Consider the following 15231-nt stretch of genomic DNA (forward strand, 5'->3'; position numbering starts at 1 on the left):
AGAATCCGATTTTAAATTGTTCTTGCTTGATTGATTTTTGATTGATCTGAGGTTTAGGATTGTTAGATTGATTGAGTAATCTGATCTAAAGTTTTAAAAATCCTAAAGGCCTTGAAACCTTGAAAATCGATTTCTACTAAAGTTCTAAATCAAAACCCTAGTTTTAAAAAGTAGAAACATATTGTTTAAGGTTGCTTACATATCATATGAATCTGAATATGAAATTGCATTCGTACTGTTTTAAAATATCGACCAGCATGTAGATCACACAAACTTAAGATTGTTTGCATTAGTATACCTAAATGCCCGTGTGGCCTTATTATTGATTGCACCATGGTCGATTAGGATTGATTGTTTTTCATGAATGCATAAGACTTGTTGTGGCCGAGCTTGTTGATTATCTTGCGGCCACATGATCACATTGTGAACCTAAATTTCGAATGTTAATGTGATTCAGATGTCGAAAATCGCAAACAGAGACTATGCAGCCCTTAATCTCTCTGGAGGTAACTACTTGCAGTGGGCGCTAGATACAAAGATCAGATTGAGGTCAAAGGGACTTGGTGATACTATCACCAAGGACAACAATGAGAATGAAAAGAATAGATACAGGTCTATAAGTTTTATACGCCATCATCTCATTGAAGGTCTAAAAGATCATGACAATAGAAAATCCACTAGACCTTTGGAATGCTTTACAGCATAGATATGATCACCAGAAAACGGTGTTACTCCCAAAGGCTAGAGATGACTGGAAGAATCTCAGATTCTTAGATTTAAGTCAGTGGATGAGTACAATTCAGCCTTGGTTAAGACTGTCTCAATGCTAAGGCTTTGTGGTGAAGAAGTAATGGAAGAAGAGTTACTTGAGAAGACCTACACTACATTCCATGCGTCGAACATGATACTGCAACAGCAGTACAAAGTGAAAGGCTTCGCCACATACACTGATCTGATCTCGTGCCTACTACTGGCCGAGGCAAACAATGAGCTTCTGCTGAAGAACAGTGAAGCTAGACCTGTTGGAAAAGCAGCATTACCATAAGCCAATGAGGTTGAAAAGAAAGATCCCAACGAGTGCAACTACGTCCAGAATAATAAGAGATCACACGGCAAAGGCCGAGGTGGATACAAAGGGCGTGGCCGTGATAACTACTCGAACGGCCGAGGCAACTACTCGACCGGCCGGAAAGGAAACCACAATAACCGTGGTCGTGGGTCCAACTATGGCTGTGGCAGAGGCAGTTATGGCCGAGGTCGAGGCGACATATCCAAACCGTCTTACTCGACCAAATCCGTTTGTCACAGATGTGGGATGGACAACCATTGGGCCAAGAATTGTAGAACTCCTAAGCACTTATGTGAGCTCTATCAAGAGAGTCTCAAGAACCCGGAGGCTCACATGGTCCATGATTCCAGATATGATGCTGATGATGATTCTGACATTGCTAATGATGACCTAATGGATTTTGAGACTTCTGATTGTCTCAAAGACTAGATTTCGACATAACTTGTCTTATTGCTTTATGATTGCTTTGGTGCTTTTATTTTTATTGTTGTTTGGTGTTATGACTTTTATAATAAGAAAGTTTTAAAGTTTTATAAAGTCTCTGAGATTAGAAATCTTATTACTTATAGAATGAAAGATGAAATGGATATACTCCTCGTGGATAGTGGCACAAGTCACACAATACTTAGAGACAAAAGATACTTCATGAATCTCAAAATTCAAAGTGCAAATGTACACACCATTGCGGGTGTAGCCAGCCTGATTGAAGGTCACGGCCAGGCCTATGTATGCCTAAGGGCACTCATCTAGAGATTAAAACTGCCTTGTATTCCCCATGCTCTAAAAGTAGCTTATTGAGTTTCAAAGACATAAGATTGAATGGTTTCCATCTTGAAACATTGGAAGAAGGAAATAAAGAATTCCTTAATATAATTTTGATCACCAAAGGCAATAGAAAGATCCTAGAGACCATACCTGCAATGTCTACTGGTCTATACTATGCAAAGATCAGTATGATCGAGGCTAATGCCTGCGAAATTTTCACTCTATGGCATAACCAGCTTGGCCATCCCAGTACTAGTATGATGCGAAAGTTGATGATGAATTCACAAGGGCACACATTCAAAGGAGTTGTCCCATACAATCTCACATGTGCAGCATGTGCACAAGGGAGACTCATAACAAGGCCATCACAAGCCAAAGTTAATAAACAGATTATAAACTTTCTGGAAAGGATTCAAGGAGACATATGTGGACCAATACACCCACCTAGTGGGACGTTTAGATACTTCATGGTCCTGATTGATGCATCGCCAGATGGTCGCATGTTTGTGTACTATCCACACGAAACATGGCTGTTGCCTTATCATATATTCTATGAATTTCTATTTATCCATTGATATGAATTGCTTTGCTATGTCTGAGTAGTTCAACTGTTAGATCCAGGGTTCAGATAGGTTTGTGGGATTAGCCCCAAACTATAGATCTGCCTTGTTGTGATATTCATGATAGATTTGTACTCATTGCTTGTTTTAGCCTAGCTAACTAGAACATGATCATAGGATTGCATATTCAAGCACCCTTGTTATCCCATCCTGACATCTATCTATCATATTAGGATTGCTAGAGAGGGCTAACCGCCAATTTAGAATCTTAGTAGAGCATTTTCATACTCGCGCATAGGCCTGGCTAGAACCCGTCGATCGATGTCATCAACTGACAATCGATCGATGTTGGCAAAAGTGTATCGGTCGACGTCTTAATAGACTATCGATCGACACTCTCTTGTGTCTGCATCTAACCGGTGAGACACAAGATCTAGTCTGTTAACCAGTGGTACATGCGACAGCTGATCACTGAGTTAAGCGAATGAGCTCTAATATATCATGCATACAACAGTTAGGCATCTATAGGAATTATAATCTCCAACACCTGAATAGTGGCCCTGCATCGAATATCATTTCCAACCTAAGTTACATTTATCATTTACTCGCTAGTTACTATTGCAATTTTAATTAAAACATTACAACCTTTAGAATTAATAAACACTAGATTTAATTGTTCCCTAGCTCCTTGTGGATTCGATCCCTAAGTACTACACCTGAACCTCTTTTGTGATGAGAGTAACACTCCTTAGGGTAATTTGAGTGGTATCAGAACCTCTGGAGAGATTTCCCAAACAGTCGAATGTCTAAAGAAAGAATTTGAGATGAAAGATTTAGGGAAAACTAAGTTCTGTTTGGGACTACAGTTTGAGTATGTAGAGAAAGGAATCCTTGTGCATCAAAAGACTTATAAAGAAAAGATACTCAAGCAGTTTAATATGGACCAGGCTCATCCCTTGTCGAGTCTTATGGTCATGACGTCCTTAGACCTAGAGAGAGATCCGTTTGGGCCAAAGAAGCCGGACGAAGAGACACTCGGGCCGGAAGTGCCTTACCTAAGTGCCATTGGAGCCTTAATGTATTTTGCTAGTCATACTAGACCGGACATCAGCTTTGCCGTGAGTTTACTGTCTAGATTCAGTTCATGTCCGAGTCTTAGGCACTCGAATGGAATAAAACATCTGTTCAGATATCTGCAAGGAACAAAAGACCTCGGCTTGTTCTATACCGGCCGGCCACGAGAGAGTTTGGCTGGATATGCTGATGCTGGGTACTTATCTGACCCACACAATGCTAGATCTCAGACAGGATATGTAACACCCCCGAACCGTTCTAGGCATAGGTCAAACCACCGGCCAACAATCAAACAAGAACATGACCGACGGCCCGACCGTCTACCAAGGCTCAGAAGCGCTACAAGACGGGTTAACGGGCAATCCAGCGAAAGTTACAAAAAGTGCAATTCGTAACTAGGCCAGGCCGCCCACTAACACGTCCCGTCAGAGCAAAGCCTAAGGCTTCTCAACCCGTACTCCAATCTGACGTTGTGTTAGCTCGGACAAGCTAATATCAGAACAACAAGGCAGTTTCACAAAACATTCGCTTTATTTATCTTATATAATATCTGGTTTACAATACAAAAAATATTATACAAGTGGTGGCATGCCAAGAAAGCGAAAGTACATACTTATAGTCTGAAAGCGTCTTAAGCAAAAAGATGCAAATCTACACCAGCCAGCCTAGCCTCCCACGCTTTCTACGAGCTCACTACTGGTCACCTGAAAACAACAACGAGTGAGGAGTGAGTAATCTAGCATTACTCAGCGAGTTACAATCCCCCACTAACAAATACAACCCCTCGCTATCCAACCCCAAACAATCTAAAGCGAGAGGTTCACCTAACAACACAATTTAATAACAATGAGCAATATTCGAAATACGCAGCGGTAAACCATAGCAAGATAACTAGCATTACGCTAATTACTAGCTTATCACCAAACTCAAACTCGATTTAAACCAGGGTTTAACAACCCAAAACACGATATAATATATATAACAAACTCGGGCCCTGGTGACGTTAGGTTCCTCCTTCACTATCGGCAATATCCTATCTCCCTACCACAAAGGCCGGAAGAAGGAACTTTCAACCGACCGCGGCCCACAGTCCTTCGGGTCACCGCGCGACAGCCCACAGTCCTTTGGGTCACTGCCCCATTACACCGTCGTGTAATACTCAGCCATAGTACATGACACCGTTCGTCTGAGTCTTCCCGATCCAGCGAATAAGGGGTTTCCTTGAACCCGCCGGGTACGAGGTCTGAAGGAACACTAACTCACCCCAATATGCCTAGCATTGTGGGTTACACAAATGCTATCGGCCAATATACGATTAATACTAAACCCGATAAAAATAACACAAGGTTTCAAGTAATAATCACAACACAATCAACCACATTCCAGAATCTAGCATAAAGACTAATTCCAGAATACCTAACTATCCACAACTTAGCGATATCATCTAAGCATTCTGCATTCGCTAACTAACCAATCAACCTAACCATTAGCATGCTACTAAGGTTCTCAAGCAATAACTAAGCATGCTATCAACTTAAACAACATAACCTCAATTATTAACTACTCAAACCGTTACTCAGTTAGACCTGGCCTCCTGCCATGATCCAACTTCCAAGTAACGGGACCCTGCATAAAAACAACTCAGCAATCAATTGATTATAACTCACAGTTTTTGGTTGACCGTGGCCTTGACCCCAAACCCGACTTCTGTGATCCGAACCCTTTCCCGACCTTCACAAGTAGACCCACGTCTGGACTGATCTTCACTTGAACTGGTCTCCACTAGAACTGATCTCTCTTCACTTGAACAGAATCTTCTCCAAGTGCTGACTCAAAATCGGCAGAGTAACTGTTCTCGAAAACTGCCTAAATCGCTCGAAAACTATCGAAACTCGATCTTTCTTTCTTTGCTTTCTCTCTCACGTTTTTCTCTGAGTTTCAGGTGTGCTGGATGGTTTAAAATGAGCTGGGGTCGTGGGGTTTATATAGGATGAAGCAACCAATCAGAACAAGCCGTGTGGCAGCCCGTGTGTCGCCTCGCATGGCTCCGGACGCATGCGTCGCGGCACCTCGTGCTCCACATGTCTGATGGCATGACCAGGACATCATGCAGAGTGACACCATGCCCTCCAGATGTCTGATCCACGGCCTGACCTCATCCAGATTGACACTCAGCGCACACATGTCGCTCAGTATGCTCCGATCGCAGGTTTCGCGGCACCTCGTGCTTCTGGGTGTCAATCAGCATGCTGTGCTCTCCTGGGCTTCAACACCTCCTGCTTCCCTTGCCACATACCATGCCAGGCAGGTTACATCACGTCCTTATCTCATAGATAAGGCCAGCTCGAGCTTCTCGGTCCATTCGACTGATTTCGACCCTTCCGATGAATTTTCGTCCCGCGATCAATCCCGAATATTTTTCTACGCCCGTTCTGATGAGATGAATATTTTTAATAAACTCCAAGTGAATCCTGACCTTGATGGAAAATATTTCTCGAGCCTCCGGCTTCCTCGAAAAATCGATAATACCAAAATTAGGGTTTTCGCCCAACTTCGGGTTTTCCCGTCGTGCTTCAATCCCGTCGTGCTTGCTTCCCGTCCTGCTTAATTCCCGTCCTGCTGTGACTTATAATGTCTTCAGAATAATATTTTACTGATACGAAGATATTCTGAGAAAACTTCGCGATGAAGAAACGTCAATCTTCAAAAACGTCGAGCTTCTAAACCGTCGTGCTTCAAAAATGTGATTCTTCCAAAACTGCCGTCTGATCAATCTAACACTTTTCTAACCATGGTCCAGCAGCTTATGGTTTACCCATGATCAATTCTTCGACCATCCATTGCCCGCGGTACAACCACTAAATAATAATTTTTTTTTTTTTTTTTTTTTTTTTTTTTTTTTTTTAAGGGTTTCTACATTCTCCCCCCGTTAACAGAATTCGTCCTCGAATTCTATGGCTCTGAGGGGCCTCCTTCTTTCATTACAACGTCCTCTCGGAATAACTCCGGGTGATCGGTTTTAAATCTCGCTTCATCCTCCCAAGTAACATGAATCCTGTTTTGTCTTCCCCAGAACACTTGTACTTGAGCAATCTCACGCTTTTTGAGCTTCCGAATACGCCGTTCTCCTAATCTGATTGGTCCTTCCGGATACGTAAGGTTTTCTCCAACTCCTCGATTCTCTCGGGTTCAACAGCACTTGGATCCCGTATATGTTTCCGAAGCATGGAAACATGGAATACTGGATGTAGATGCATATCTGCTGGCAGATCCAATCGGTAAGCTACCTCACCAACTTTCCCGATGATCCTGTACGGACCAATGAACCTGACCGCAAGTTTCCCGCCCTTGCCAAATCTGTCCTTCCCTTTCTGTGCAGTAACCTTCAAATAGACCCAATCTCCTATCTCAAAAGTTACTTCTCTTCTTGACTGGTCTGCGTACTTCTTCTGACGGTCTTGAGCCTTCTTCATGTTGGCCTGAATCGTCTCCAGTTTAATCATGGTCTCCTGAACAATAGGTGACCCAAACATTCTTCTTTCACCCACTTCCGTCCAACACATAGGCGTCTTGCATGGCCTTCCGTATAATGCTTCATAAGGTGACATCCCTATGCTCGAATGATGACTGTTGTTATACGAGAACTCAACCAACGGTAAATGCTTCTCCCAAGTTCCTGCCCAATCGAGAATACACATCCGCAGCATGTCCTCGATGGTCCGAATGGTCCTTTCCGTTTGGCCATCTGTTTCTGGATGGAACGCCGTGCTTCTGTACAGTTTAGTTCCCAAGGCTTCTTGCAGTGCTTCCCAAAATGATGCCGTGAACCTTGGATCGCGATCTGAGACGATGTCAGAGGGTACACCATGTAACTTCACGATTTGGTCGATGTACAGCTTGGCCAAAACTTCAACTTTATCAGTGTCCCGCATAGGCAACAAGTGTGTGACCTTGGTTAACCTATCCACAATCACCCATATCGAGTTGTTCGATCTACCTGGAGCAGTAGGTAATCCGGTGATGAAATCCATGGAAATAGAGTCCCATTTCCATTGAGGTATCGGAAGACTCTGCAACAATCCTCCTGGAACTTGATGTTCCACCTTGACTTGTTGACAAGTTGGACACTGAGCAACCCATTGTGCTACTGATCTCTTCATGCCCGGCCAATGATAGTATCTTCTCACGTCTCGGTACATCTTCGAACTTCCAGGATGGATACTGAGTAAAGAATGATGTGCAATCCTTAGTATCTCATCTCTCAGCCCTTGTCCTTTAGGAACCGTGATCCTCCCATTAATTAGCAAGGTTCCGTCCTCCGCCAAGTAGTATCCCGCATTATTTGGCCCGGCTTGTCCTTTGAGTTCTTCAGCAATCTTCAGTAACTTCTCATCCTTAAGTTGTTCTTCTCGAATTCTCTGAATCAAGCTGGCCTGATTCACCGCTTGAAGTCCCAATGGCTCGCTTGTCTGCCCTTCCAAAACGACCAACTTCACTTGTTTCAACTCCTGGTTCAATAGCTCCACTTCTTTCTCTAAATCTGCGTCCAACTTTCTTCGACTTAAGGCGTCCGCAACAACATTCGCTTTACCAGGATGGTAGCGAATCCGTATGTCGTAGTCTGCCACAAACTCCATCCACCTACGCTGGCGCAGGTTGAGATCTGGCTGAGTGAAGAGGTATTTAAGACTTTGGTGGTCCGTGTATACCTCCACTTCTTCCCCGTACAAGTAAGATCTCCAAATTCGCAAAGCGAACACCACGGCCGCTAACTCCAAGTCATGTGTACTGTAGTTATCCTCATGCTTCCGTAGTTGTCGCGAAGCATATGCAATGACTCGCCCATCTTGCATAAGAACACAACCTAACCCAACGCGTGAAGCATCCGTGTAAACCGTGTAAGGTTTACCTTGCTCGGGCAAAGCTAACACAGGTGCGGTCGTGAGAGCTTCCTTCAACTTCTTGAATGCCCTCTCGGTTTCTTCCACCCATAAGAAAGGACTCCTTTACCGGTAAGTTTAGTTAAAGGCTTTGCAATGGAGGAAAAGTCCTTAACAAACTTCCGATAATAGCCCGCAAGTCCGAGAAAACTCCTCACTTCTGTCACAGTGGTAGGTCGAGGCCATTCTCGTATGGCTTGGACCTTTTCTGGATCAGCAGCCACGCCCTCTCCTGATACTATGTGACCCAGAAATCCTATCTCTCTCTTCCAAAACGAGCACTTGCTGGACTTGGCAAATAGCTTCTGATTCCGTAACCTCTCCATAACCAGTCTCAGATGCTCTTTGTGCTCTTCCTTACTTTTCGAGTACACCAGGATGTCATCAATGAAAATGATCACGAACTTGTCGAGATAGTCGTGAAACACTTCATTCATCAAACGCATGAAAGCCGCAGGCGCGTTTGTGAGACCAAAGGGCATAACTACAAACTCGTACTGCCCATACCTCGTCCGAAACGCCGTCTTCATAATGTCTGACTTGGCAATAGGAATTTGGTGATACCCTGATGCCAAATCAATCTTCGAAAACCAACTAGCTCCCTTTAGTTGGTCTAACAACTCGTCTATCCTCGGAAGAGGATACTTATCTTTTATCGTGATGTTGTTGATACCACGATAATCGATACACAACCTCATGCTTCCATCCTTCTTCTTCACAAATAACACAGGAGCTCCCCAAGGTGAAGAGCTCGACCGGATGAATCCCTTTTCCAATAGATCTTCCAATTGTTTCTTTAGCTCGGCTAATTCCGCAGGTGCCATCCGATATGGTGCCTTAGCTATAGGTTTTGCTTCAGGCTCCAAAGTAATGGTAAAGGGATTACTCCGAGGTGGAGGTAATTCCTTTAGTGGTGCAAAGATATCCTCAAAATCTTGGACCACTTCTATGTCTTCGACCTTAACTTCATCATTAGTGGCTCCTCCACTAACCGATAAGGTCACCAAATATACATCCCCGTCTTGAAACAAATCTTGTACTCTCATCGCTGCTACTAAAGACACGGTCATACTAGGACTGATTCCATAGTATACCATCTCTGGTCGTTTACCTCTGCCGAACAACAACCTTCCCTTTCCACAGTCGATCTGAACTCCGTAGCTCGATAACCAATCCATTCCAAGGATTACCTCGTACCCTTTCAAAGGCACAACTAACAGATCTGCCACAAACTCTTTGCCTTGAATGACCAATGGAACATTCTTGATACACTGATTTGCTTGAAGGGTTCGGTCTGCGGGGGTCAAAACGGCCACGTCTATCCTGTCAACCACAAAACAATCCCAAAACCGGGCAGCTACTTCAGGGGTCACAAAACTATGTGTTGCCCCCGAGTCGAACAATACATGTGTGGGTTTACCAGCAACATGTATGGTTCCTGCCACAGTAATCCAATCAACAATATCTTAATCACAAAAATACTAATCAAAATTCTCACAACCATCAATCATCATCCTAAATTTCTAAACGCGCAACCTAGCGATCAAGCAATCTATACCTAACCAGTATACTAAATTTCCATTCAATAAAAAGAGGAGGTTAAGCACCCACAATACCTGTGATGGGACCGCTTGACGGTCCTGCATTGTCTGGGTTTTCTACATCTAAGGCATAAACTCTACCTCCTAGGTTTTGCTTCTTTGGTGCTGGCTCAATAGCTGGACGGCTAGGAGGAGCTCGGATTGCGAGAGGGGTTGCAGGGATTGGCTTGTTTGGACATGACGATGCATAATGGCCCTTCATACCGCAAGAGAAACAAGTAACATCTTCCATCCTTATAGATGAATAACCCTGCTGGTTACTCCGTTGTCTGTTGGGACAAAACTTAGAAATATGTCCCGGTTGATCACATATGTAACACACCACAGTGTTACCACGATTGTTGGCTTGGCCTCCAAATCCTCGCCCTTTTCCTTTGTAAGATCTTGGACCCTTGTTGAAATTTGGCCTTTCTCCTTGGCTAAACTTGGTGTGTCCACCAGAATGTGGTAAGGTCTTCCTTTCAGCCTCCAATACAGTTTCAACATTAACAGCTTTTTCCACTAGCTCAGATAAGCTGCTAAAGTTGCTTCCAGCTAAACGACTTCCAAGCTCCGGCTTCAATCCGTACATAAAGTTACGGATCATAGTTGCTTCATCTTCACGCCCATCAAAGACATGTCGCCTCAACCTTGTGAACTCAGATTCGTAACTCCTCACTGGCCTATCTCCTTGAACAAGGTTCATGAACTGGCGCTCCAATCGATGCTTTGCTTCTGGAGGAAAGTATTTCCTCTCAAACTCTCCCTTGAACGACTCCCATGATGTGATGTTGTGTCCACGCTGTCTGTCTATGCTGTCCCACCATCCTGTGGCGTCGCCTTCCAAGTAGTACACAGCGATCTTCTTCTTATACTCCTCCGGGCACTCCATGGCTTCAAAATTCTTCTCCATCATAGTAATCCACTTGTCGGCCTCAATAGGATCGGATCCTCCTTTGAACTTGTAGGATCCAATGTTCTTCATGGTAGATAATAGCTTGGAAACTTCAGGGGGTTGAGTACGCCTGCCTTGGTTACCAAGTGCCTCGGTCATCACGTCATGTAAAAGCTTCAAGGTGTTTTCGGTTCCATGATCTTGTGGTCTTTCGGTGGCATGGTTGTGATCTGGCCTTGGGTTTGATTGAACGGATTGATCATGTTGATGTCTCTGGTCCCAATTATGACTTGGGCCAATACTCGCCAAACTGTCATCTCTCACTCTAGTCCTGTTACCGTAAACAGGAAAAGATCTTGTTCTCTGCAGAGGGCTCCTATCGTGTCCAAACATCTCACTAATGCCATTTCCATTATCCTGATCTGATATGTGACCCAATCCTCCGCCTGTCCAATCCATACCCTCTCCCCATATCCGACCTCGTCCTGTCCCGCGATTAGCCATCTGCACACAATAAAAAGGGTAAGTCATATTCCTACCACGGGAAGCGGCTGGTTTCCTAATCATCTTTTTGCGACTCCTTTGACTCGATAAAACCGTTAAAAAAAGCACTTGTGTCACGCATGGACGAAACCATGCTCTGATACCACCTCTGTAACACCCCCGAACCGTTCTAGGCATAGGTCAAACCACCGGCCAACAATCAAACAAGAACATGACCGACGGCCCGACCGTCTACCAAGGCTCAGAAGCGCTACAAGACGGGTTAACGGGCAATCCAGCGAAAGTTACAAAAAGTGCAATTCGTAACTAGGCCAGGCCGCCCACTAACACGTCCCGTCAGAGCAAAGCCTAAGGCTTCTCAACCCGTACTCCAATCTGACGTTGTGTTAGCTCGGACAAGCTAATATCAGAACAACAAGGCAGTTTCACAAAACATTCGCTTTATTTATCTTATATAATATCTGGTTTACAATACACAAAATATTATACAAGTGGTGGCATGCCAAGAAAGCGAAAGTACATACTTATAGTCTGAAAGCGTCTTAAGCAAAAAGATGCAAATCTACACCAGCCAGCCTAGCCTCCCGCGCTTTCTACGAGCTCACTACTGGTCACCTGAAAACAACAACGAGTGAGGAGTGAGTAATCTAGCATTACTCAGCGAGTTACAATCCCCCACTAACAAATACAACCCCTCGCTATCCCACCCCAAACAATCTAAAGCGAGAGGTTCACCTAACAACACAATTTAATAACAATGAGCAATATTCGAAATACGCAGCGGTAAACCATAGCAAGATAACTAGCATTACGCTAATTACTAGCTTATCACCAAACTCAAACTCGATTTAAACCAGGGTTTAACAACCCAAAACACGATATAATATATATAACAAACTCGGGCCCTGGTGACGTTAGGTTCCTCCTTCACTATCGGCAATATCCTATCTCCCTACCACAAAGGCCGGAAGAAGGAACTTTCAACCGACCGCGGCCCACAGTCCTTCGGGTCACCGCGCGACAGCCCACAGTCCTTTGGGTCACTGCCCCATTACACCGTCGTGTAATACTCAGCCATAGTACATGACACCGTTCGTCTGAGTCTTCCCGATCCAGCGAATAAGGGGTTTCCTTGAACCCGCCGGGTACGAGGTCTGAAGGAACACTAACTCACCCCAATATGCCTAGCATTGTGGGTTACACAAATGCTATCGGCCAATATACGATTAATACTAAACCCGGTAAAAATAACACAAGGTTTCAAGTAATAATCACAACACAATCAACCACATTCCAGAATCTAGCATAAAGACTAATTCCAGAATACCTAACTATCCACAACTTAGCGATATCATCTAAGCATTCTGCATTCGCTAACTAACCAATCAACCTAACCATTAGCATGCTACTAAGGTTCTCAAGCAATAACTAAGCATGCTATCAACTTAAACAACATAACCTCAATTATTAACTACTCAAACCGTTACTCAGTTAGACCTGGCCTCCTGCCATGATCCAACTTCCAAGTAACGGGACCCTGCATAAAAACAACTCAGCAATCAATTGATTATAACTCACAGTTTTTGGTTGACCGTGGCCTTGACCCCAAACCCGACTTCTGTGATCCGAACCCTTTCCCGACCTTCACAAGTAGACCCACGTCTGGACTGATCTTCACTTGAACTGGTCTCCACTAGAACTGATCTCTCTTCACTTGAACAGAATCTTCTCCAAGTGCTGACTCAAAATCGGCAGAGTAACTGTTCTCGAAAACTGCCTAAATCGCTCGAAAACTATCGAAACTCGATCTTTCTTTCTTTGCTTTCTCTCTCACGTTTTTCTCTGAGTTTCAGGTGTGCTGGATGGTTTAAAATGAGCTGGGGTCGTGGGGTTTATATAGGATGCAGCAACCAATCAGAACAAGCCGTGTGGCAGCCCGTGTGTCGCCTCGCATGGCTCCGGACGCATGCGTCGCGGCACCTCGTGCTCCACATGTCTGATGGCATGACCAGGACATCATGCAGAGTGACACCATGCCCTCCAGATGTCTGATCCACGGCCTGACCTCATCCAGATTGACACTCAGCGCACACATGTCGCTCAGTATGCTCCGATCGCAGGTTTCGCGGCACCTCGTGCTTCTGGGTGTCAATCAGCATGCTGTGCTCTCCTGGGCTTCAACACCTCCTGCTTCCCTTGCCACATACCATGCCAGGCAGGTTACATCACGTCCTTATCTCATAGATAAGGCCAGCTCGAGCTTCTCGGTCCATTCGACTGATTTCGACCCTTCCGATGAATTTTCGTCCCGCGATCAATCCCGAATATTTTTCTACGCCCGTTCTGATGAGATGAATATTTTTAATAAACTCCAAGTGAATCCTGACCTTGATGGAAAATATTTCTCGAGCCTCCGGCTTCCTCGAAAAATCGATAATACCAAAATTAGGGTTTTCGCCCAACTTCGGGTTTTCCCGTCGTGCTTCAATCCCGTCGTGCTTGCTTCCCGTCCTGCTTAATTCCCGTCCTGCTGTGACTTATAATGTCTTCAGAATAATATTTTACTGATACGAAGATATTCTGAGAAAACTTCGCGATGAAGAAACGTCAATCTTCAAAAACGTCGAGCTTCTAAACCGTCGTGCTTCAAAAATGTGATTCTTCCAAAACTGCCGTCTGATCAATCTAACACTTTTCTAACCATGGTCCAGCAGCTTATGGTTTACCCATGATCAATTCTTCGACCATCCATTGCCCGCGGTACAACCACTAAATAATAATATTTTTTTTTTTTTTTTTTTTTTTTTAAGGGTTTCTACAGGATATGTGTTTATGCACAGTGGGGCTGCAGTATGTTGGCTGTCCACGAAACAATCCTTAGTGGCCACATCCTCTAATCATGCCGAGATCATAGCAATGAATGAAGCAAGCCGAGAGCTTGTTTGGTTAAGGAACATGACCGGCCACATCCTTAAAGAGAGTGGTCTGGCCGTGGGAAAGGAAAAGGAAGAGCCAACTATCATCTATGAGGACAATGCAGCTTGCATAGCTCAGCTCAAAGATGGATACATACAGGGAGATAGAACGAAGCACATCTTGCCTAAGTTCTTCTTCACCCATGACCTGCAGAAGGCAAAAGAAGTTCAAGTGGTTCAAGTTCGGTCCAGTGACAATTCAGCCGACCTCTTCACCAAGTCTCTGCCAACCACAACGTTCAAGAAGCTGGTTCATCAGATAGGAATGCGCCAGTTGAAGGATCTTAAGTGATGCCTTCATCATGGGGAGTGTCGTGCGTTGTATTCTTTTTCCTGTCTACGGTTTTCATTTTTCCCACCTTGGGTTTTTGGTTTTTCTAGAGTGGTTTTAATGAGGCCACCTCGTGCATGCTACAAACCCATATGGTTATAGCATCCAAGGGGGGGGTGTTATAAATCATGGAGTTGCTATTAACCAAGACCAAGACAAGGCCCATCAGTCCATGACCAAGCCCAGGCGCGGCCACGTCAGGAGGAGAGAGAGTCGGCCACTCTTTGGCCGACCTTAGTATTAGGAGATTTTCCTTTTCTATGTTTTAGTAGTTTTCCTATTTCCTCTTGGATTAGGATTTGTACTCTTTCCATTTATCTTTATCTTGTAACCCCTATATAAGGGGAACTTATATTCAGAAATAAGACACACGATTTCCCCATTCTTTTACAACAATGGGAGCATTAAAACCCAAAAGAGTTTTCATTAATCCCTTCAGTACGCTTGCCCTTCAGTACGCTTGGCCTCGATCATACCACAATAAAAACCAAGGGAAAAATGTTAACACTTGGTGGGATTATGAAAAGTCGAGCCAGCA

The 15231-nt window shown here is 44.2% G+C and overlaps 1 protein-coding gene across 1 annotated transcript; it reads left to right on the top strand.

Moving 5' to 3' along the window:
- The first annotated feature begins 457 nt into the window (after positions 1 to 457).
- On the top strand, positions 458 to 1498 carry LOC117125729. Its single transcript, XM_033283475.1, has 3 exons — positions 458 to 647; positions 804 to 1021; positions 1064 to 1498. The coding sequence occupies exons 1-3, from the start codon at positions 458 to 460 to the stop codon at positions 1496 to 1498; spliced, it is 843 nt and encodes a 280-aa protein (XP_033139366.1).
- The last annotated feature ends 13733 nt before the right edge of the window (positions 1499 to 15231 follow it).

This window comes from Brassica rapa, unplaced genomic scaffold (genome assembly GCF_000309985.2).
Source record: "Brassica rapa cultivar Chiifu-401-42 unplaced genomic scaffold, CAAS_Brap_v3.01 Scaffold0749, whole genome shotgun sequence".
In the NCBI taxonomy this organism is placed as follows: Eukaryota; Viridiplantae; Streptophyta; class Magnoliopsida; order Brassicales; family Brassicaceae; genus Brassica; species Brassica rapa.